Here is a 25270-nt window from a genome sequence, read left to right as displayed (position 1 = left end):
GCTCTTGAAGTTGATCAGAATACACCATCACTTATAGACTTCTAAAAAATCCATGACGCAGGCTGTAATCAAGAGTATCAGAATAGAGCCTGTGAATAATAATGCATATCTTCCCACGTAAATTCTTTCATCTTCCCTCCTCTGGATGAGCCCTCACTATTTTTTTACATAAAAAAGCCAAGTGAAGGAGCTTCAGGGGCCAAAGCTGAAAAGGTATCCAGGTGTTCTAACTGTGCATCTCGACTCCTTCAAAACCCCTACGAGCTGCGCTTCATACCCTCGTGTATTATATTCAAGTCTATAATAAGATGCCTGAATGCTAAGCATTTGAAGTACTGCTTTTAAAAGTGTTGTCATAACAACAGAAATAAAATGACGAATGTAACTTGAGTTTGAAAAGACTGCCTTAGCTTTAAGTCCATTGCTTTACCTAAGCAAGGCTTAACTGTCACCTCCTAGTGCGAACGAAAGCTGTGATCCTATGGCATTACCATAATTGAGTGGAGGTCTTTAGCTGTAAGGTGGCTCAATGGTAAAGAATCAACCTGCCAATGCAGGAGACACAGCTTCAGTCCCTGTGTCGGGAAGATCCCCTGGAGGAGGAAATAGCAACCAACTCCAGTATTCTTGTCTGCAAGAAACCTTGGAAGGAGGAGCCTGGTGTGCTGCAATCCGTGGGATCACAGAGTCAGACCCTACTTAGCAACTAAGCATGCATGCATGCCATCACATAAAATTGTCAGTCAACCCTCTGATAATTCCACTTAATTGCTCTGATGGCCAGAAATAAATTAATTGATCATAAGAAAAATCTATTTGTTTGATTGTGTAGGCCATATCTAAAAAGCTTTAAGATAATTCATCTCCTTTCTCTGAGATGAGCTATATCATATAGCTTAATTATAAGGTGCAGTTCCATATGCTACCTGACTCTCATGCCCATGAACAAATGTGTTTTAGACACACATGCTAGGCAAAGGAACCATGCATGGTGCATGCTTATGCTTCCCAGCACACTGCTGGGGACAATCTTCTAGAACCAAAGGGCTTTTTCTCTTTAAGGTGGCCAAAGATGTAGCTCCGTTCTAGTGAAAATAATAAAAACTGTGAGCTTACAAAAAAAAAAAAAAAAAAAGGTGATTTAGAGATTTCTCCGGTGGTTTGGTGACTAAGACTCCAAGCTTCCTCTGCATGGGGTACAGGTTCAATCCTTGGTCCAGGAAGTTCCGCATGCCAAAAAATAGTAAATAAAAAGTAAAACTGCTCTAAAAATAAAGTACAAAAAATTGTAATTTCAAACTTCTTGAGTCTTCCATTTCTTAAGATAATCAGCTTAATCCACATGCAAAATAGACACATTCAGAGATGGGAAATTTTGCTTCCCTATGCTCTAATGGTAGACAAGTCATTACACATATTCCCATAATCATAGGATGTAGAAAACCAAGAGTGAATCCTAATGAAAATTACTGACTTTGGATGATGGTGATGTGACAATGTAGGTTCATTGACTGTAGCAAATGTACCACTCTGGTGGGGGTTGATAGTAGGGGAGACTGTGCATATATAGGGGCAGGGAGTATATAGGAAATTTCTGTACCTTCTGCTCAGTTTTGCTCTGAGCCTAAAACTGCTTTAAAAAGTAAAGCCAATTAAAAAAAAAACTGTAAAAAAATGGTAATTTTAGTAAAATCAAATAACAGCAGAAGATGTTAGTACCAGTTTGGTGTATTTTGAAGTAAAGAAGCAATAGTCACCATTAGCTAGAAATGAGTTGCCAAGCTCTAGGGGTAAACAGGCTACATGCAAAGAAAGCCTAGAAGAGCTGATAACACCAGGCATGGGGCCATTTCCTTCATACTGGAGCATTGTTTTTGAATCTGATGATCAAATAATGAGGATTTGTGGTGGGTGGACTTTTTCTCAGCAGGATCAGCCAAGCTGTCTATGAGGACAGTGTTTCCAAGAAATTTCCCCTTTTGATGTGCATGGTTTTTACCGTTTTGTGTTTTTTTTTTTTTAATTAGTAAATTGACTTATTATTGCTAATAGCTTCAAGCTTCATTTAAGCACAAAATGTTTTTTCCTTTGAACCAGGAAACAGTTGGTCCTGTTTTGATGTCTACTTTGCACCAAATGAGGGTCTCTAAGTGTTTTTGACTTTGCATTTTAAAATGAGTTATGACAACATTAGTCAAAATCCATTCAACCCCCCTTGACATTTAAGCAAGTTTTAGGTCCTGAATCATTTCTCTTCTAATTATCGTGAGGCCAGCTGCTCCTCTCTGCATTTATTTAATCCACCAGAATGGAAGAAGAGAGGGTTTTCATTTTCCTCAGGCTGAAATGGTGTCAATTATATAGAAGTTCTTACAACTGACTGTTCCAGTGAGTAGACATGCAATTAACGTTTCTTCTTTACTCTTCAAATGGTTCTGCAAGACGCTGAAAATAGCTTCACAGTGCTCTGCTCTCATTGGTTTGAGGGGGGAATAAAAGAGAAAGAAAGAGAGGAGCAATAATATCAAATTTCTTTATTTCTATATATCTCTTTTGGCTTCCCTGGTAGCTCAGTCAGTAAAGAAACCACCTGCAGTGCAGGATACCCAGGTTCGCTCCCTGAGTCAGAAAGATCCCCTGGAGAAGGGAATGGCGACCCACTCTAGTATTCTTGCCTGGAGAATTTCATGGGCAGAGGAGCCTGGCAGGCAACAATCCATGGGGTTGCAAAGAGTTGAACACAACCAAACGACTAATACTATCTCTTTCTCTAAAAAGTATGTATGGTTTTATAATTAGTGCATTCTATTTGATGGATAAAAGTCAGATATACCTTCTAAGGGCTCATTCTAGACATTGATAGTAGAAAAGAAACCATTATTCCACACTAAGATTTTTACATATGTTATCTCATTTTCTCCTTGCAACAGCTTTGGTAACTTAGGTCTTATTATCCTCATTTTATTGACAAGAAAAATTGGAGCTCAGAGAGAACTTGAGTGAAACCTGAGTTACCTGGCTCCAGAGACAATGCTTTTCTATCCTACCCTGAGCATCAAAGAAGTTGGTACAGATAGATGGTACCTATGCTCAAGAAGTTTGTAGCTTGTTAAAAGAGGTGAAACATTCAGGGAAATAATTATAAAACACCGAGTCCCTGAGTATGTTAATTCCCATCAATAATTGGAAGTTTTGTCAGAAATAGAGTCACGGATGTACAAAACAAACTTATGATTACCAAGGGGGAAAGAGAGGGAGGGATAAATTGGGAGATTAGAATTGACATATACACAGTACTATATATAAAATTATGACCAGCCTAGAACCTAGACATAAAAGTTATGACCAACCTAGACAGCATATTAAAAAGCAGAGACATTACTTTGCCAACAAATGTCCATCTAGTCAAGGATATGGTTTTTCCAGTAGTCATGATGTATGGATGTGAGAGTTGGACTATAAAGAAAGCTGAGCGCCGAAGAATTGATGCTTTTGAACTGTGGTGTTGGAGTAGACTCTTGAGAGTCCCTTGGACTGCAAGGAGATCCAACCAGTCCATCCTAAAAGAGATCAGTCCTGAGTGTTCTTTGGAAGGACTGATGTTGAAGCTGAAACTCCAATACTTTGGCCACATAATGTGAAGAGCTGACTCATTTGAAAAGACCCTTATGCTGGGAAAGATTGATGGCAGGAGGAGAAGGGGACAACAGAGGATGAGATGGTTGGATGGCATCACCAACTCAATGAACAGGAGTTTGGGTAAACTCCAAGAATTGGTGATGGACAAAGAGGCCTGGCATGCTGTGGTCCATGGGATCACAAAGAGTCGGACACAACTGAGCGACTGAACCGAACTGATATATAAAATAGATAACTAATAAGAACCTACTGTATAGCACAAAAAACTGACCTCGATACTTTGAAATGACCTACATGGGAATAGAATCTAAAAAAGTGGATATATTACATATATATGTATACATATATATGTATAATTGATTCACTTTGCTACATACCTGAAATACAACATTGTAAATCAACTATAAATCAATTCAACTACACTCCAATAAAAAGTAATTGAAAAAATCAGTTAAATAAACACCAAACTTTGAAAACAATAAATAAATAGATAAGATAGAAGTGCAACCAAAAATACTGGAAATATTGTGGTTCACACAGCAAGATCCTCTGGTTGAGCTGGTTGATTTGCTCAGAAGATGCTTCAGGAAACAGTTGACTTTTGCATCAAACAGTAGTAATGGATCAAACCCACTGAATAAAATAAGAATCCATGAGTCCATCCCAACAGACCTGACAGTAAATAAAAACAAATAAAAGGATTCAAGAAAGCTCTTATAGTACAAAACAATGACTGAGTTCAAAGCATACCATTTTGCCACCATCATAATGATAATTGATTTGGGAAAAAATCATCAATGGTTGCTAAAACTTCTAGGTTAAAGAAACAAGATACTTGCATAGCCTCAAAGTACCTCCTTACCAACCACTTACCAGTTACAAAGGCAAAAATAGAAACTTTCCAGGCATCCAACACCTTAACCAAGGGATCAAAGTTGACATCAACGTTGTTCTATAAGTTTCTTCATCCATTCACATCACTTGTCTCAGTTCATCAGTGTAATATCTCATGCATGTAATTTATCATTTGGTTAGTAAACAGAAGCTGACAACTGAGAAGCAAATATTAGCCTTGCCTTGATTTATTTTAAGACAGAACACTACAAAAAAAAAAAAAAGCCAATGACTCAAATATATCCACTTTTTTTTTAAGATTAGTCAACTGTTCTGTAATAGGTACCTTGCAACCATATAATACATGGACACCTATTTTTAGGATTCATCTTAAATAATCATTTAGCATAGCAGGCTATTCACATCTGGCCCACATGCCTCTTTCAGACGGCTGAATTATACTTTTGCTCTTGACCAGTATGTGGGGGAGCATAAACAGGATGGCATTGTTAGGAGCAGGGAGTGGAGGAAGACAACCTGGGCATGATGAAATGAGTCAGGAAGCACAGTGGGGCCAGTGTGCTGTGTCTTATGTGGTGCCTACAGGGAAAAGGATCAAAACATGAAAATATTCAGCTCTCAGGTGGTTCCTTATTAATTGAGCTTTTCCTTTTCAGGTCCTGATTCCTTGGGATTTCCTCTTGCAGAAGGAATGATGACTTTTTCTGGAAACTGATAGAGATTTTCCAACAGCTTTATTGATGTAAAATTACGTATCATAAATTGAATTCATCTTAAGTATATAGTTTGAGTTTCAGGAAATGTATACAGTTGTCCAGCAATCATCACAGCAGTTTTTGAAACACTTCCACACACATATACCCACACAAAGTTGTCTCATGATCCTTTGCCTGTTCCCATCCCTGGCACCAAGCCAACACTCAGTTTAATTGTAGAATTGTCTACTTTTGCCTGCATGTCACCCCAGCAACCTGCCAGCTGACCTGCTGGCTCTTGCCTTATCACAGAAGATTAGTCTCAGTCTAAGGTGGAGACGGTATAGCTTTGTAGCTATACCACTATTGATTTCTAAGTTGACATTTTCCCCCCATGAGAAATGCTTCAGTGAGAACTAAGAAATTCTTACTTTGTTCTGAAATCACAGATGTCTCTTATATTTTCTGTCAGTAGTGGGGATCTTCCAGAATTACCTGTTTGTGTTGTGTATTGGAGAATTCAGCTAAATGAAAAAGAAGGGAAACAGACCATAAACACCTTTACTTTTGCAGGGTGAAGAGAGTGATGTCCAGCTGTTGTGTGGCTGTTTTTTAAATTTCATAATACTGGATGTCCTGCATCTCCAGCATGTACAAATGCTAATCTGCTCCTTCCTTTCCCATAGGGAAATCATTCTTGCAAGGATACGCGTTGCCTTTGACCATGTCTTAAAATCAAAAATAAAAGGCATCTATAATGGAGACTGGATTTTCCTCGGTGGCTCAGTGGTAAAGAATCTGGTTGCTAATGCAGGAGACACAGGTTCAGCCCCTCGGTGGAGAAGATCTCCTGGAGAAGGAAATGACAGCCCACTCCAGTATTCTTGCCTGGGAAATCCCGGGGACACAGGAGCTTGGCTGGATATTCTACAGTCCATGTAGTCACAAAGAGTTGGACACAATATAGCAACTAAACAGCAGCACCCTGATGCAGACTGAATGGATCCCCTTTATCATCCAAAGGAGCACCTGGATTGTGGGTCGACCTAGTGTGTGTTAGTCGCTCAGTCACATCCGATTCTTTGCAACCCCATGAATTATGGCCCACCAGCCTCCTCTGTCCATAGAATTCCCCAGTCAAGAGTACTGGAGTGGGTGTCATTTCCTTCTCCAGGGGATCTTCCCAACCCAGGGATTGAACCCTGGTTTCCTGCACTGTAGGCAGATTCTTTACTGTCTGAGCCACAGGGAAGCTCCTAAGTACCTTTTAAAAGGTAGTTGAAGAGAGAAGCCAATTATAAACCATAAAACACAGTTCTAAAAAAAAGAATATGATAGAAAAAGCAGCATACACAATTTAGTATGCACTATGCTCAAAATTATTGAGTTGAAGAAAATTGTATGCACCAAAATTCTACTGGTGGTTGTCTTTGGGTGGATAGAAACTATATGGTTCTTTACTCCCCATCCCTGCCCTAACTTCTTTTTACTTCTCTGTATTATCCTAATGCAGCAGAGTGCTTTTATGCTTGGAAAAACTAAAAATAACCTAAGGATTCCTATTTCCTTCCATGAGTCTCAGTATACTTAGTAACATTCCTTCTACTGACTGGTTGCTTTGTCCAATTATGGTTAATCAATGCTTCTAACACGTCTACTGTGAACTTGTTCATTTGGAGATTTGTGCCTGAGAGGTGATGAAAGGAGCTCACCCTGTCTTACCTAACCTTGAGGGTCCCCAAAAGGAATTGTTCATACCTGGGGAGAGAGGCTTGCTAACTCAGGCTAATCAAATTCACAAGAAAGTATAAACCAGAATACCAGTTTATAAAAATGTAAGGGGAAATGGAACTGTCACCTGGACTGAACTTTCAAAGCATTTTCCTTCTGTTTTTGCTGTTTCTGCCGGAAGCACTGTCAGGAGCTGCATGTTAGGATCTGCTGCAGAGCCCTGCTCTGTGATGGATGCCCTTCATTGCCTGTCCTCCAAGCAACTCTCCAAGGTTTACCTCTGTCATTCATTCATTTATTCTTAAGAATCAGGTTATCTTTGAGTTATCCAGGGCACTGGCTAGTTCCCCCTCTGAACTGTGCTCGTATTGGACCTTTTATTTTTGGTCCAAACAAGGCAAGAAATCTAGTGGGGTGAAGGGGCAACCTCTTGATGCCTTGATCTTTTTTATCTGCCTCACATCCACCCTCCCCAGACCCTGCCATTTCCAGACTCAGTGCTCTTCCCAAATTGCCTGGTGATTTGATAAGCTACCTTCTAATTTAAACAAACTAGGAACTTCAGGTCACATGCTGGCCCATCACACCCACCAAGGCCCAGTGTACTTGTCTCACCGTGTCATATCAGAACACGTGAAATCCTGTACTCACTTTATATCAAAAGACTCTGTTGTGTGTTCACTTGGATCTTAGCATTGCATAGCCAGGGAGAAGGCAGCGGTTTTCGCTGTATGAAAAGTGGAGAAGAGAAACAATTGTGGCTTTCTGGCTTCTGTGCTAGGAGGCTCAGCTCAGAATGGTAGGGTTCATTCAACTCTTAGTCAAAGTGCTTGGGATTCCTCCAGAAAGTCGATGCTTCCCAGGGATTATGGGAATTGTGGGGCAGGGGTGGCCACATGGTATAACAGCCTGGGCTTCCTGGGACAAAGCAAAGTAAGGAACAAACCATAGCAGCTTCACTGTTTGCCTAAGGTTCGAGACCTTTGATTTAATGCACATAAATGAATATTAGTTCTGCTGGCATTTTCAGAAAGACCAGGTGAGAAGTCAGTAACTTGAGAACTAGAAACATGTCTAGTTTCTAGAGCTAGAAAGCTGGAAAGTTTCAAGTAGCAGCAGCCCAAGAAGAGTGTTATTTTATGTGGAATTTCTTGCTTATTAGGCATGGTATTTGGTGAGTCTCAGCAATATGTACTGGGTATAGTACGTCTTACCAGGAGTCCAATCCCATCTCTAGAAGTCCTTCAGATGAAAATAAAGAAGTTGGTCTATAACTCAAAGCTCATCATGGGAACTTCATTGAGGAATCTGAATTATTAGCTTTAATCAGAATTTATGAAACCTAATACCTTATTTCTCAGAAATCATATTTCTCCTTTGCAGGACTTACAGATATAAACAACTGTATAAATAGAGCTGTTACCCATCAAAGTTGTCTTATATGTTCTTGTATGTGAGATCTCTCTCCTCTCTAGTCCCAACTCTGCTGCTGCTGCTGCTAAGTCACTTCAGTCATGTCTGACTCTGTGTGACCCCATAGACGGCAGCCCACCAGGCTCCCCCATCCCTGGGATTCTCCAGGCAAGAACACTGGAGTGGGTTACCATTTCCTTCTCCAATGCATGAAAGTGAAAAGTGAAAGTGAAGTCGCTCAGTCGTGTCCGACCCTCAGTGACACCATGGACTGCAGCCTTCCAGGCTCCTCTGTCTATGGGATTTTCCAGGCAAAAGTACTGGAGTGGGGTGCCATTGCCTTCTCCAAGTCCCAACTCTAGACAACTCTAAATGTCTGCAGTTTCAAAAAAGTATTCGGCATCATATCAATCATACATAAATCCATTTCCTTTACAAAAATTCAAACAATATAGAAAAATTAAAATGTTTCTGACTGCCACTCAATCGCACCTCTCCATGGACTGTCTGTGTATACTTTCAGAACTTTTCAATTCATGTACATAATTTTTTATTTTGTTTTCAACATTCCTGGTATCATACTCTAATTTGTTCTGAGGTAGGGGGGTCTTTCTGTGTGGGCATATTGTTATAACTGCTCAGGTTATGCCATAATATATTAATCATTCCTATAATGATTAATATTTATATCATTTCCACTTTTCTCCTATTACAGAGTTGACTGTCATTAACTTCCCAGTATATAACTTTTTGTGAAGTTGAGTATTTCTACACAGGAGATAGCAAAGAGTAGATGTGACATATTGAAGGATAAATGTGTTCTACACGTTAAATAGAAGATACTACCAGTTGTCTTCCAAGCTTTGGGTATCATTTTATACCGCTATTAGCAGTGATAATGCAATTCTATTGATATTAGTATATCAGTCCTTTCTTTAGGGGAAGGTATTGCTTCAAAGAAGCATCTGCTAGTAAAATGCAAATGACAAGAAACCAGTTTCGAGTCCTTGAAGCCTACAAATGAGTACGTAGCTTTAGGGATAGTTTTGCTGGAAGAAAGCAGGTCTGTGAGTCTAGGAAGCCAGTGAGCAGCTTGAGGACTTAAGGCTCTAGGAGGTGGGAGTGGTGTCATCAAAAAGATGATAGCAGAGTTACAGAGTATCTAGCCACTGGGGAATGGCTGAGGCTGCTGTAAGACTAGTAGCCAAGTAGTCACCCCCACTTCAGGGTTAGGGGTATGGGCAGGGGGATGCTTTGCGCACCCTTACCCATCATCCCTCCAGCTCTTCCCTTTCTCAACCTACTCCTTTTTCTCAAGAGCCTAACTTTGTGCTGAAGCCCTCAAACTTATTTTATGACTCTCCTTAGGCAGTGAGTCAGCCTCTAGGGGAGCTGATGGCAGGATAGGGATCTCAGCCTAAGCCAGCTATCAGCCAAATTCTTCTCTGATAGATAATGATCATTTCACAGACCAGATAGGCAAAACAGAACATTCACAAAACTGCTTACCCCTCTTTCTGTTCCCAGCGGGCATCCATTCAACAAGTAACTGTAATGAAAAGCGTCTGAGGACATCCCGAAGCAATTTACAAACTCAGAATTCAAGACAGACATTTTTGTTCTCAAGAAGTGTGCCTGGAGACACAGAGTTTTTTGAGGCAGAAGGCTGGTGTGTCTCCCTTTGCCTGGCAAAGCAATAAAGCCTTTCTTTAAAAGAAGAAAAAGCAGCTTTCTTACCTGGTACTGAAAAAAGGGAAGGGAGAAAATTATTTCACTATCCAACTCTAATGTTTAATTCATTAAACTTTCCAAAGAGAGGCTTATTTAAGACTCTTTTTTAAAAGTTGGATATTTGAGAAATTGTAGCAAATTGTTTTGTTTGAGTTTGAAAATTTCAACCAATTCAGCATCATTCTTTTTTTCTTTTCTTGGCTGAGCATCAGAACCACCTGCGGTCCTTTTCAAAATCCCAGTACTCAGGTCCATATCAGTTATATCAGAATGCCTAGGAGTCCATGCAATTACTGATCCAGTGGGTAAGAGGAAAAAAAATCTTTTTTGTTTAAAAACGTAATCTCTAGGAAGTCAAAACAATAACACAGTTAAAATATTTCACACACTTTTAAGTCTTTGTCCCATGACCAAAGCTTGCCAGGATGCAACAGACCTATTGGACAATAATTGAAAAAATGAGATATGAAACTGATTAAATTTGCCAAATTGAGACTTTAAGGTATGTTTTATATAACAGAATTATTGAGTACAAAAAGAACATGTTTTCCTGATACTTATTAAATTTTCTGGAACTTTTTCTTGATATTTATTATAGTTTCTTGATATTTGCTATGTTTACGTGTGATGCAAAGATAGCACAGGCCTGCTTTATGAACCTAAGAAGGTGTTTTTAATGAAAATTGGACAGACTTCTTAGTAAGCAACAAAGAACACTTAGGAGGACCTTATTAAGGATTTATGTGTAAATCATGGTTATTTTTGAATGTTGGGGTGAGGAGAGGCAATCAGAGAGTCTATTTGCACTACATTTTGTCCTGCCATTCATGCATTAGATATTAATATTATTGAATGTGCATACTTCTACATCTTCGCTTTTAAAATTCTGGAGAATGCTCCCAAATTTCAGCTTCCCTGCCCCCATCCCTAGCTGGAATGGATGGGATGCCTGTCCCACCCAGATCAAAGAGCAACCTGTTGCTCACTGCAAAGCCTCTTGCCCAGTGAGTCAGCGCCAGTGTGCATGCAAGAATGCATGCAGCCCAGAGCTGCTTTCTCCTTGGTGGCTGTGGAGGAGGGCATTTAGGAGCCTGCAGCCTCATGGGGAAGGGGCTGTTCTTTTCTCTCTGCGGAAGCAACTCATTCAGACCTCCACCCGTGACTGACCTGCTTCCAAGAGCTCTGAGCCGGTCTCAGTGATATTGGCTTTTCCATCACGTTTAGGTGGACCACAGGAGCATTCTGCTGCTGTTTTTCAGCTTTGCTTGCTTGTTTGCTAGATTTTTTAAGGGCAACTATTGATGCTGTTGGTGTCTGCCCACTTTGGAAGTCTTTAGCCTGGAGAGGGGCTGTGTCTCCTTCCTCCTGCTTGCCCGTCCCCCTCTCTGGACTGAGGTTACCTGCTAAAACAATGGTATGTGTTTTGACTCTTCTTGATATAAAAGGAATAGAATTACCTAACTGTTGTAGGGCAGTCCTTTGGGGAAACCAATCTTAGGCTTCTGTCCAGCTTAAGTTTTGCCTTTTTATTAAACATTTATTTCTCTTATTTATTTGGCTGTGCTGGGTCTCAATTGGGGCACATGGGATCTTTGATCTTCATTGCGAAATGCGGGATCTTCAGCTACGGCATTGAGACTCTTAGCTGCGTCACGTGGGATCTAGTTCCCTGACCAGAACTCGAATCTGGGCCCCCTGCATTGGGAGCTCTGAGTCTTAGCCACTGGACCACCAAGGAAGGCCCTGAAGCTGTGTTTTGACAACACATCTTGGTCAGCGGTGCTGAGTCTTTACAAAAGGCGAGCTTGTGCTTTCTGCTGTATTTTCCCCTTTACCTTCCTTGCCTCTTCTCATGGGTTCTTATCATAACCTAGATTATCACTACTCTTGTGAGTACTCCCTGGGCGCGTCTTTTTTTTCTCACTGCCACAATAGCTGCATGATCTGACCTTTCAAAATATACTTAAGTATAGAAAAAGGGAGAACAAGTTTAAGTAAGTTCATCTCTCAGGAAACCTAGTGTTTTTTGTCTTGTGACTTCCAAGTGTAGAATTCCACCCCAAGACTGAGCCGTGCTTTGAATGTGACGCAGAGCCTGTCTGAAACTTGACTTGGCCTATTTGTGTGCTTCTGCTCTTGTTATTGCTGTTCTAAATAGAGGGAAACATTACAGAGTTTTCATGATTTGGAAGGTACGGTTGAACCTTGTTTAAAAAAAAAAATCCCTGAAGGAACCCTAAAGTAACTGATAATGGTGTCTAATTTATATTTATTTATGTCTTTGAGCATTTCTTTACCTAAGAACTGAACCCTTTGGGTTAAAAAGAACATGTCATAGGAAAGAAGTCTTACAAGCATCTAACAGCAATGACTCACCTTACCCCATGTCACCTCCTATTATCGTTGGCAGGCTTAGCATGTTTTCTGTTTGAACCTGCCTGTTATTTGCCTTAATCTTTCCATTGTCTTACAGGACTACCAGCCAGACTCCCAGAAACCATGTTGGTAGGATCCCAGTCCTTCTCGCCTGGAGGGCCCAATGGGATCATCAGGAGCCAGTCCTTTGCGGGGTTCAGTGGCCTTCAGGAGCGGCGATCCAGGCAAGTCATGATGGTTCTCTCTTGGGACACAGCTTGAGACGGATGCGAACCCTGATGCTCTGAACAAGGTCCACGTCCGTGTGGCCTGGTCAAAACACACACCTGTGCTATTTTAATCTCTTTCATGAAAAAGATGTAATGTTCCCCAAATTTCTATCATTTAAGAATTGCTCCTGCAAAGGAGATGGATGAAGATTTAGGACAAGCTAGCATTACGTGTGCGTAGCTCTCCCTACCCCCACTCCACCCCCGCCCCATGTTTTTCAGATCTTTTGATACCTGTTGCTAAAGTGCCTCCAAATGTTTGAGCCCATTTATCCTCTAACCAGTAACAACAAATTTGCCTTTATCCACACATCTGCTGATACTGAGCATTTTCTAAAAATCTTTCTCAGTCTTTTAGATCATCCTTAATTGAGGTTAAATGTGTTTTCATAAGTTTACTTGTCTTCTGTCTTTACTTTGGGAATAACCAGTTCATTTACATGCATTGCCTATTTTGAGGGTGGACATTTACATATTTTCTTACAGAATAGTAAAGGTTCTTTATATACCCATTTCAGCACCATCTATGGTAGTCTTTTCCTGCCAATTTAAATTGTTCTCTTTTTTTCTTTTCACCTTTTGACCCCCTTGGCCCATTTCTCCTACCTAGCCTTCAATCCCTGCCTCTGACAGCCACCAATTGGTTCTCTGTATCTACAAACTTGGTGTTTTTTTTTTCTTTTAGATTGTACATTTATCTGACTTACTTCCTTACATATGATGCCATCAAGGTCCTTCTATGTTGTCACAAATGACAAGATTTCATTGTTGTTTATGGGTGAATAGTATTCCTTTTATTTTGTTGATGGTTTCCTTTGCTTTGTAGAAGCTTTTCGTTTTTTTTAGTTTGATGTAGTCTTCCTTGTATATTTTTGCTTTGGTTGCTTTTGCTTTTGGTGTTTTATTTAAAAAGTCACAGCCAAGACCTGTGTCAAGGAGTTTACTGCCTATGTTTTATTTTAGGAGTTTTATGGTTTCAGGTCTTACATTCAAGTCTTTAATCCATTTTGAGTTAACTTTTTTATATGGTGTAAGAGAGGGTCCACTTTCATTCTTTTGCATGTAGCTGTCCAGTTTCTGCAGCACCATTTATTAGAGACTGTCTTTCCCCCATTGTATATTCTTGACTCCTCTGTCATAAATTAATTGACCATATATAGGAGGGTTTATTTCTGGGTTCTCTATTCATTGATCTATTTCCAGATCAATTCATTGATCTCTACTGTATTTGTTGTATTCATTGATCTCTATTCACTGGTCAAAGTCTGACCCGTGCCAGACTGTTTTGATTACTGTAGCTTTATAATAAAGTTTGAAATCACCCCATACCCCTTTTTGAAGCACATTTCCATTGTATTTGGGGGATTTGCATTGTATTTGTAATTGGGGGACTATTTTTGGTATGAAGTTATGCAGTGACTGCCTCTGCAGACTGACTCTGAGGGGCAGATGTCTGTCATTCAGACACAGGCTTGGGAAAGTTATTCTTCACTTTCCCCAGTATCTCCCCTCATCTAAAACAGAACCTAGGGGAACTCAAGAAAGAAAAGACAGGTAGTGAAATAAGTAACATGGAATAAAGTTGGTCCTCAGGTTGTCTGACGTGATAAAGGTCTTGCATTCTTAGGGGGTTTATGTGTTCTGACATACATTGTCCCCTTTGGTACACACAGTGATGGCAGAGGGAGGTAACTAAGAATTAGCATGGAGGGTGCCACACTCAGAGGTCATGGCTTTCCACTTGACAGCTGGGTCGGTGAGTAGTCTGGCCTCTTAGCTTCCTAATCAGATCAGTAGTTTGGGGTTAAGTTACCATGTGTCCATCTTACCACTATAGGCTGCCTCCCTGCCACTAATAGAGATTTTGAGTTTCATGTTATACCGAAACAAAATTTATTCCATAAAATAAAGCTTAAGGGGATTCCCTGGTGGTCCAATGGTTAGGACTCAGTGCTTTCACTGCTGAGACCTGGGTTCGATCCCTCATCAAGGAACTAAGATCCTGCAAGCCTCACAGTACAGTCAATAAATAAATAAAGAATCAATAAAACTTTTAAAAAAAATCTATCCTCAGAGATACTGCAGGTTTGAATCCAGACCACTGCAGTAAAGCAACTATCATAATAAAGCGGGTCACGTAAATTTTTTGGTTTTCCAGTGCATATAAAGGTTACATTTATACTACACTGTAGTCTATTAACTGTATAATAGCATTATGTCTAAAAAAAAAAAAAGTGGACCTACCGTAATTAAATACTTTATTGGTAAAAAATGCTAACCATCATCTAACAACACAGGACTGCTGCACGTCTTCAATTTGTGAAAAAACACAGTATCTTTGAAGTGTAATAAAATAAGGTGTGCTTGCCTATAGAATTATCCCTTTGTCATGCTCTGACCCTTATTTAAGATGTATTCATTCACATCTCAGTTGAATTTGCCTTCTTTTTATGATTTTATTTATTTACGTTTGGCTGTGCTGACTCGGCTGGTGTGCTTTCTCTAGTTGCAGTAGCAGGGGCTGATCTTTAGTTGCAGTGCTCAGGCTTTTCATTGCAGTGGCTTCTCTTGTTGTGGAGCATGGGCTCAAGGCATGGAGTATGGGCTTAGTTGCTCCTCAGCATGCAGAATCTTCCTGGATCAGGGATCGAACCCATGTCTCCTGCATTGGCAGGGAGACTCTTTACCAATGAGCCACCAGGGAAGCCCCCCAGTCAAATTCAGTAGATGCATACACCTGATGTCACATAGTAAACATATTTTTTTAGCTGGATTATATCCTTCTGCCTGTTCATTATTTCTACCTAGAAGTGTCTGTCCTTGGCTTCCCATGAGGATTCAGTGATGTGACATGCTTTCATTCAGAGTGTACATTACCTACAGCCAGGCTTTGACTCTGGGTAACCACTGCCCAGCCAAACTTCCAGATTTCAGCAGTTAAATCTAATACCACAAAACAAAATGTAGGATGGCTCAGATCTATTAATATGCAAGGAAATGTTGCCTACCCCAAAAGACACTAATGCAAACACAATCTGATTAAAAGGCATTTCTTTGATCAGATCACTTTGGCTACCAGAAACTGAAGCCATTTCAGCTTTTCTTTTCTCTTTCCATAGATGTAACTCCTTCATTGAAAATTCCTCCGCTCTCAAGAAGCCTCAGGCCAAACTGAAGAAAATGCACAATTTAGGACACAAAAACAGCAGCCCTCCCAAAGAGCCTCAGCCTAAAAGGGTGGAAGAGGTCTACAGGGCTTTGAAAAATGGACTGGAGTAAGAACATCAAACCTAATGATACATTGAAACCTTTTTCCTTTCTAAAATCCTCAGGAGGGTCAGAAAAGCTAGTCTTGTAAGATAATTTTAGAATGTCTATTTCTGTAGCATGATTGCACCATAATTGAGGAAACCTTAAATGAGTCCGAAAGATAAGAACTCTGTCTGGTTTCCATCATAGCCAAACATTGAAAGAGATCTGAAAAAGTAATATATTTATATTTAACTCAGCATTGAATTTCACTTCAACAATGGTAGACAGGCATATCTGTTCTAGAGACTGCTAAAGAAGGGTTCTAAAACCTTCCCAAGTATGTTATAGCAATGGTTTGTCCAGAATAAAACTTCCCTAGTGTGTGGTGAGATGCATACAGTCAATGTCACTTGGAACTTAGATGGGATTCCGTGAGCCCAGACCCAAGACTGACTCCATAGTACTCACCCCTCCCTCTTCATTCGTTTTGCTTTCCTGCACTGCCAGCCTCATGGGGTTCTCCTTTTAGACCATGTGGATAACATCAGAGGCAACTGCTAGAGCTTTCAAAATGTGGAGAGTTTGGAAAAATGCAGAGCCTTTCCCTCACCAGCTCTGCACTCCACAGAGTAAGGTTCAGGTTCTTAATCCTCCTGTTCAGGTCAGCATCAGCACTGATTCCACTCAGTGGTCATGGAGTTCACGATCACATCTCTCTTATCTTTACAGTGAGTATCTGGAGGTTCACCAGACAGAGCTGGACAAGCTGACAAGTCAGTTAAAAGATATGAGAAGAAACTCTCGCCTGGTAGGTACTAATCATTAAGATGTTAACGCAGTGGGGTTTTGGGGTGGGAGAGGAGGCGCTGCTAAGTACCTTGTCTTATTGGATGGGCATAGGATGAGGAAGAAGCTTCAAGAAAAGCAGATCCAAGGGGCAGAGTACCATCTGCTTCCGGATGTGTATCTTAATGCTTTATTCTTAATATGTTCCAGTATTTTCCAAGCATATTTATGCAGACAAACTTTGTAATCAGGAAAAAAAAAATACTTAAAAAAACTCCCTATACCCCTCCTCCCAAGTAATATAAGGAAATGAAAAGTTGGGATTTTCCTCTGGGAGATAGTGATGCCCAGGGAAGCCTGGCATGCTGCAGTTCATGGGGTCACAAAGAGTCAGACACAACTTAGCCACTGAACACCACCACCACCATATTTTTAGTGTTGGAATTTGGAGCCCAGAACTTTTGTTTTATCTCCAGTTTTTAAAAAGTAATAGGTGAGTGATATCAGAAAGGGGAAGGAAGCTCAAGAGGCCATTGTTAGGAGAAATCAGAGGAGTCCTTGAACCGTTTTAACTACACATGGTATTGTTGGAGATTCTTACACATTTCCTCTATTCTGAATCTGTGAGGGCTTCTCTGCTTGAAGAGTTGTTTCTAATGATTTTAAATGATTCTGTTAAGTCCTAAATGATATGCCTTAATGTTCCAAGGCATCAAAAAGCCTGGGAAAACTCTACATACACAAGGTACAGATATACATGAATAGCTGTTATCTTTTTTAAAAGATGTGCTAAAATGTATATTTTTGTCCTGAAAAGCCTGAAATATGCAGGCTTAGGGACTTCCCTAGTGGCTCAGTTGGTGAAGAATCGGTATGCAATGCAGGAGACCCAGGTTAGATCCCTGAGTTGGGAAGATCCCAGCCCACTCCAGTAGTCTTGCCTGGAGAAATCCATGGACAGAGAGGCTGGGTAGGGGTTAAATTCTTCACAGAAAGTTGAAGTTTTATATTCTAATGATATTAAAGGATAAAATGTTCCCATTTATGTGGAACTCACTGTGGAGTGGCCTTCAGAGTTTTTGAATGTCCTTGAGAGTCCTCAGCGGCAACAAATGTTCCTCTTTGGAGAACAATGGTGTGCGGATGGAGGAGCTTCCAGTGGACCAAGTGTTCCATAAAAACCCTTCTGATGGGGGCTGTGGGTTTAGTGTACTGATGCTCCTGTGGTATTGTGACCGAGGAATAAACATGCTTTAAAGACAATTTGTGGAAAGCCTGTCACCACTCTCAAGGACTCTTCTTAAATATCAATTTTTATGTGTTTAAACAAGAAGCCAAGTCTTTTTTTAACACATATATCACTGCTATTTTTCATGCTAACATTAAAAAAAATTTTTTAAGTGAAGATGAATTTCTGTGCCCCTCACTATGTAAGAGAGGAGAGCTCAAAGCAAGTGAACATTTTACAGCTCCCAGGGGGCAGTGAGGACTGGGCAGGGTTCTGGAGACACAGAATATAAATAAACACTAGCTCTTAAAAATATTCTTAGTGGTATTTAAAATAACCCAGATTTTTGCTCTTTTCAAGCAAATGTAAAAAGTCCAACAGAACATTTTGGGGTTGATCATTATTTCACTGATAATGCAGAAATGCAGACAAAATCCTTCGATTCGTGTCAGTAATGGTTTTGAGGGAACTATGTTTTAACCCGGATACTCTTTTTTTTTTAATTTTAGGGTGTGCTGTATGATCTAGACAAGGTAAGTTATCGTTCTGTGTTCAGGGCATTGCTGGGGGAAAAAACCCTTTATCTTTGAGAAGTCAGCGATCTCCTCTTAGGTCCAGTTAAGGTCCTAGAGAAAGAGTTCATGCTTTTATCTAATGAGGATGGTGTAAGTACTATGATCTACAGACTCAATAATGTGTTTAAGGTCACTTTTGTAAAAATGCCACCTGGTTTCAGGGCTTCTCAGTGTGTTAATAAGTTTAAGAATTTTCCAAGGGTTTAAAGGTCCATACCTGTGTTCTCTCTAAATGGGAACTATCATATTTCATCAAATGGAAGACATCTGTGATTGGAAAATACATCATTATCTTATGTGCCACTAAGAAAAAGAGTGATTCCAGTTAAACTGTGACACATTCCTTTCTTTTCACTTAAAAAGTGTATTTTACATTTAGTGACAAACTCTCTTAGACCTATTTTAAATGAACATATTTTTTAAAGTTATATACAATGTTGTCTCTTTCCATGCCTTTCTGTATATTTGAGACCTTTGATGCTGAATCCTAGTATAATCTGCAAATATTTTAAAGGGTAATTAAATTTAATATTTATAAATCAAATGGAAGAGGTGACACATAACCAACTATGATTATCTTGAGGCAGGCACAGACAGCAGCAGTTGTAAAATGCACCCTAATTTCAGAAACATTAAAATGGGGGTGAGTTCATCTTTGAACTGATAAAATGTCATTATGAAGGAATTTAAGTATACTCCAATTTGATACTGTCCTGCCAGAAATCCAGGAAATTCAATTTGTTTGGCCTCCCTTGATGTTAAACATAAGGATTCTAAAAGCTAGCTCAAGTTCATCTTTCAGCGTGTGTATTCAGTATTTTTAAAAAATACGGTCTAAGTTGATACTAGAGAATCTTTTAAAGTAGTAACAGAGAAAGGAAGAAAGGGGAAATAGTTAACAATTTCTGGTATTTTTGAGTATGAGATAATAAAGATAGCCACACAGGGCTTTCCTGGTGGCTCAGTGGTAAAGAATCCAGCTGCCAATGCAGGGGACACAAGTCCCATCACTGGGATCCCTGCTCCAGAAACCCCCCACATGCAGTGGAGCAACTGAGCCTGTGCAGCACAGATGTTGAGCTTGTGCTCTAAAGCCTGGGAACTGCAACTACTGAAGCTTGAGCATCCTAGCACCCATGGTCTGCAACGAGAAGCCACCGCAAGGAGCAGCCCTTGCACCACGACTAGAGAACAGCCCTCACTTACTGCAACTAGGGGAAAGTCCAGGCAGCAGCAAAGACCCAGCACAGCCAAAAATAAGTAAAGTTGTAAAATAAAAACCTTTAATAAATAGCTACACGTGTCTAATCAGTGAAACTGTAAATGTCTGTACTTTTTCAAACTTCTTCTTTTAATTCCAGCAAATTAAAACGATCGAAAGATACATGAGACGCCTGGAGTTTCACATCAGTAAGGTAATTGACATTCCTCTTGTCTTTGCCTGTTTTTCAGTTCTCAGTCACTAATCAGTGTACCTTTGGCCTAAACGTAGCATCTAGTCATGGAGAATTTCTTATCTAATTGATTGCTAGCCTGATTAGCAGTTAAATCCTCCAACAGACAGTAAAGTTGGAAGGAAAAAATAAGAATGGAGAGCCTGATGATCTAGCACATTTTGCCCTCTGCTTCAGTTCAACAGATATTTAGTAAGTGTTTCCTGTGCCGCGTGCCCAGTGACTAGTGTAGAATTCAGCCTCAGTGTGGTCTGGTCAGAGATAAGATTGCACCAGACTGACCCTACGAAAATCTTCACATTTGCTTAACTTTACACTTAGGTCCCACATATAACGGTTCCGTATCCTTCCATGATAAAGAAGGAACCAAATACTTAACCACAGCTGCAGTATAGCTCCCTTAATCTTTCTCATGCTTACTTAAGTTTCTTCCACTCTTCTTCACATGGCTTGGTTTCCAAGTTCCTTTTCATCCTCATTGCTTCCCTCTGTGTACTCCAGTTTGTCAGGGTCCCTGATATCCATCCCTGAACCCTACAAATGGTTGACTGATGGTCCCACCACCCTAGCATGGAGTGGGACCATCCCCCGTCATTCTGGATACTGTCGGCAATATTGGCATAACCTAGAAACAATTTCCTTTTGAGGGCAGCTGAATCACACTATCAGCAATTCCTGTTCTCATCTGCACCCATCAGAGGCACCCACTCTTCTTCCAAGTGTGGAGACTGGAGGTTTTAGCTGTTCTCTCTACTAGGAGTCAGAAATCTCGGGTTTACTTCCATCTCTGCCACATACTCACTGGGCTGTGTCATCTAGGTGGACCTTGACTTCCCACTCTGTGTAGTGAGCCTGGAGCTGCACGTAGTCAGTCTAGATGACCCGAAGAATCCTTTCCAGTTTAGAATTGTGTGATGATTTATATGTCTGTAAACGTGTGTATGGGATACTGCCTTTGTACATTCCTACTTTGAAAGATATTTATTACCTTGGTAAATCTGAAATTGCTCCTATTTCTGTTCAACTCAATAAGTAAAACAATGACATCCATTAGAAGATATTTATGTGGCAGGTGACCTTTGAAATTACTCTGTTTAGTTGGGAAAATAGCAAGAAAACAGAATTAGTATTAGGAAAAAATGTATTTATTCATCTCATATCCATCATTGTAAGACATAACAATCTTAGTGGTTATTAAAGGTTAGTAACCTCCTATCCGTGGCATCTTATGCATGGATGCCTAACAAATCCTAACAAGTTATATTTTATTGACTCCATTTATTTGATGAGAGGCACTGCTAACTTACAGGACTTCCCTGTAGCTCAAACAGTAAAGAATCTGCTTGCAGTGCAGGAGACCAGGGTTTGATCCCTGGGTTGGGAAGATCTTCTGGAGAAGGTTATGGCAATCCACTCCAGTATTCTTGCCTGGAGAATCTCATGGACAGAGGAGACTGGTAGGCTACAGTCTGTGGAGTCGCAAAGAGTCAGACGTGACTAAGCGACTAACACACACACACACACACACACACACACACAGCTAACTTATAGGTGAGACAAATTCTTGCCTACAGCTTCTGCTTAGGTGAGTGCAACCACCTAAATCCACCAACCCCAAAGATAACTAAACCCCTGCTTAGTTATCCTTTATGTTAACTCCATCCTAAAGGTTAACTCCATTTGGCTAGGATAGACTAATATTTAAATGACAATAAATATGTATAACTGAATCACTTTGCTGTACACCTGAAACTAACATTGTTAATCAATGATACTCCAATATAAAATAAAAATTAAAAATAAATAAAAATAAAGTATTTTAAAAGTAAATGAAAACAAGAATAAACTATTCTTTAAATGCAAATAGTATACTAATCATAAGGGCTATACCAGTGGTCCAGTGAACAGTTTCCTTATTAAGAGGATTACAGTCTCAGTGTCTTTGGAAAAGAGGCTGAAGGGCCAGTCCCTCAGGAGGCCACACAGATGAGGCAGCCAGGCCTGCATCAGAAGAGGTATCAGCTCCTGTGTTTCTTAAGTCTCCAGGGGACCAGCCACATTAGACAATTTGCACCGTTTATTTAAATTTTCAAACTCCTCGCCCATCCCTAACCTACTAAATCAGCGTCTCAGAGTGAGGCCTTGGCATTAACATTTTAACAAGTTCACCAACTGAGTCTTAGTTTGAATGTATGGAAACCATCCTCGATGCCAGTCACCAGCCAATGGATCTTATCATCAGATATGCCACCATCCCTTGGGTCCTATACCTCCCTCTTATTCAGGGACAAATCCACCAACCCCAAAGATGAAAGACTGTTGTTCCTTACAGAGTTTTGACGATTCCTCTCAGAAAAGTGGAGTGAATTGTCAAAGAGCAGCAAAGAATCCTTTAACCAAGAGAATCATTTTCAGTCTCTCAACATTCATGTACTCAGCTAAGCATCACTGACATCTGTATAGAGAGAGAACTATGGAAAATTACACCATTAACAGGTAGTAGTAGTAATGCTTTTTAGTGATTAGCCAAAAGTTGGCCTTCAGGACGAAAGGGGAATCTTAAATGCTGAAATCCATCATATTCATCTCCACCTTCTTCTGAATCCACAGCTATAGCCTCCTTTTAGAGAGAACAAAGTTTGTACTGAAATGAAAAATTCAAGTAGTCCTAAGTAGATAACTGCCTCCCAGAACATAGAATATCTTGTGATATCATGCTTTTTAATCTGCATGAAAATTTCTATAGTTAACTGAGGTTGGTGTATTGATAACTGAAAATATTACAAGAGACTGTAGAGGTAAGTATCTGGAATAACTTCAGGTTTTCTCAGTGTAGGCACTGTTGACATTTGGGGATAATTCCTTGCTGTAGGGGGCTGTCCTCTGTGATGGTTAGCAGCGTCCCTGGCCTCTACCCACTAGATGCTAGCAGCACCTCCCAGATGTGACATTGGAAAATGTCTCCAGATATTGCCAGATGTCCCTTGAATATCACAGTCACCTTGGATTGATGGAGAATTACTGCCTGAGAAGTATTAAGTGACTGTCAGGCTTATCTAATGAGTATGATCAATAACCACTTGCAAAGAGTATATTATTACTTAGAAGCCTAAGCATAGAGGTATTGCAGAGAAATGTTCATTTCCATTCCTCCCATTTATGTTTTTAATTGTGGTATAATTTACATGCCAAAAATGTCACAGTTCTTATGTTTAGTTTGATAAGTTTTGACAATCACGCTTCACTCTAATTTAAAAAATAACTTACCATTGTTTTCTGTCTTTTGTTGAGCCACATCTTTACAAAAATCATTTTCGATAAATAGTCTCAAGTTCTTTTTAAAAAGAATTCTAAATCGGGATGTGTGACTATCACCTGGTGATGCTCTAAAATAAAGTGATAATAGCCCAGGATATGCAAGGTCTTCACATCAGTGTGATACTGTACACACTCTTCCAGTGTTTGTTCCTTGTGTAAAAGACTCCTGTCCTCATTATCTAAACCTTATCTCACGCGGTCCACCAATGTTAAGTTCATTTTCATTCCATGCCATTTGAAAAGAAAGCTCAGAGTAAAATCTGGTTTGAAGTAGAAAATGGATCTGAGTGGCTGAAACAAAAATGATGGGTCTGTCTAGAAAGGATAGCACTTCTACAAGAGTCTCCTTTTGAGTTCAGAAACATAAAGTATCTTGAACTCTTAGCAATGGCCTGTGTTACTTCCTTCAAGTGTGATAAATATTGATCGTGTTCTTGTTTTGTTTTGATTCTGGCAGGTAGATGAGCTCTATGAAGCTTATTGTATCCAAAGACGCCTCCAAGATGGTGCCAGTAAAATGAAGCAAGCCTTTGCAACGTCACCTGCCAGCAAAGCTGCCCGCGAGAGCCTGTCAGAGATCAACCGGAGCTACAAAGAGTACACAGAGGTATGTGCCAGCCTGCTCAGCTGCTGAACTCCACCTGTCCTGACCTGAATTGAATTGTCAAGAACCGTAGGGCTTCCCAGGTGGTGCTGGTGGTAACGAACCCAATGCAGGAGATGTAAGAGACACACGTTCCATCCCTGGGTTGGGAAGATCCCCTGGAGGAGGGCATGGAAACCCACTCCAGTATTCTTGCCTGGAGAATCCCATGGACAGAGGAGCCTGGCGGGCTACAGTCCATCGGGTCGCAAAGAGTCGGACATGACTAAAGCGACTAAGCACACAAACATCCCGAGAACCAGGCAGCCTGCAAGCTCATTTCACTCTTTAGAGAGAGAAGTTTTGCTGTTTGCATGTCTTGCATTTTCTTGAGGCCATCAGTGCAGTTTTTAACAATGTCTCTTGGGTGGTATCATTCGTGGTATTTTGATTCAGCGCCTTCTGTAAACTCCAGAGCATGTGACTGTCTTCGTCTGTGAGCTTCACCTGTCAGGCACACCCCCTCCTGGTGTCGTTGTAATAGGAGTGTTCATGGGCGTGCAAGTACATTCTATGCACAAGTAGACGACAAAGGCATGTTAAAAATGTCAGCAAATGAATGAGCCACAAATGTGCTGGTTCTGCTCATTGAAATGCACTTCCAGATTCTCTGAGGTGTACAATCCATTCCAGCTTTATCCCTGCAAATTGAACAGACCTTGTGGTTAAGATGGCTGCCCTGGATGTTGGGTTCACTAACCTCCTGCCTATGATTATTTTATTGTAAGAAATTTCCGTTCTATCATAAAGGAGGGAAGAAAGAGTCATGAACAGAAGCATGCTTTCCTGCTTTCTGACGGTCTCTGGGGCCCAGACATATGACACAGAGAGGGCTTTGCTCCTCCAGGGGTCACCTGATAGCAGTGTCTGAGATGAAATGACTGAATTATTAAAACCTTCTCACTGTCCCATGTGTCTTTGTTCAGAGATCCAATGTCATGAATGAAGTCATCAGCCTGATGAGGGTCTACTCGACAGTTCCCAGGTCTGAGCATCTGTCTCAGCCCTGGGACAGAAGGGATGTCTTAGATGACTTGCCACAGGATTATTTCCTGTGTAACCCTCCAGGCCTGCCTCTTGTCTGAACCAACTTTGTCTTTTTTCATGGCTTAAAGCAGGGCTTCTTCACCTAAGTTCCCCTTTTGGGAGAATGCTTTTTGAATGCATGAAATAAAGCCCATAGTAATTCAAAGCAAGCAAATGATATTGAAATATAGTTAATTCAGTATTGTCAGCACAGTGATCAAAATATTTTTGAAACCAAATGTGTGTACAGTACAAGACTGCTGCTTTACAAACACATCA

The 25270-nt window shown here is 40.4% G+C and overlaps 1 protein-coding gene across 5 annotated transcripts in view; it reads left to right on the top strand.

Moving 5' to 3' along the window:
• RIPOR2 (RHO family interacting cell polarization regulator 2) overlaps window positions 1-25270 on the top strand; it is a 109206-nt gene that overhangs the window by 46143 nt on the left and 37793 nt on the right. For all 5 annotated transcript variants that reach the window (XM_040249943.1, XM_040249939.1, XM_040249940.1 and 2 more), the window contains exons 2-7: window positions 12538-12664; window positions 15829-15984; window positions 16691-16769; window positions 18485-18508; window positions 19912-19965; window positions 23780-23929. In XM_040249943.1, coding sequence (XP_040105877.1) covers window positions 12538-12664; window positions 15829-15984; window positions 16691-16769; window positions 18485-18508; window positions 19912-19965; window positions 23780-23929 — 590 coding nt within the window. The remainder of the gene's footprint in view (window positions 1-12537; window positions 12665-15828; window positions 15985-16690; window positions 16770-18484; window positions 18509-19911; window positions 19966-23779; window positions 23930-25270) is intronic.

Source organism: Oryx dammah, unplaced genomic scaffold (assembly GCF_014754425.2).
Source record: "Oryx dammah isolate SB20612 unplaced genomic scaffold, SCBI_Odam_1.1 HiC_scaffold_11, whole genome shotgun sequence".
NCBI lineage: Eukaryota > Metazoa > Chordata > Mammalia > Artiodactyla > Bovidae > Oryx > Oryx dammah.
Note: the sequence above shows the minus strand (reverse complement) of the source record. Positions and strands in the feature narration are given on the sequence as shown.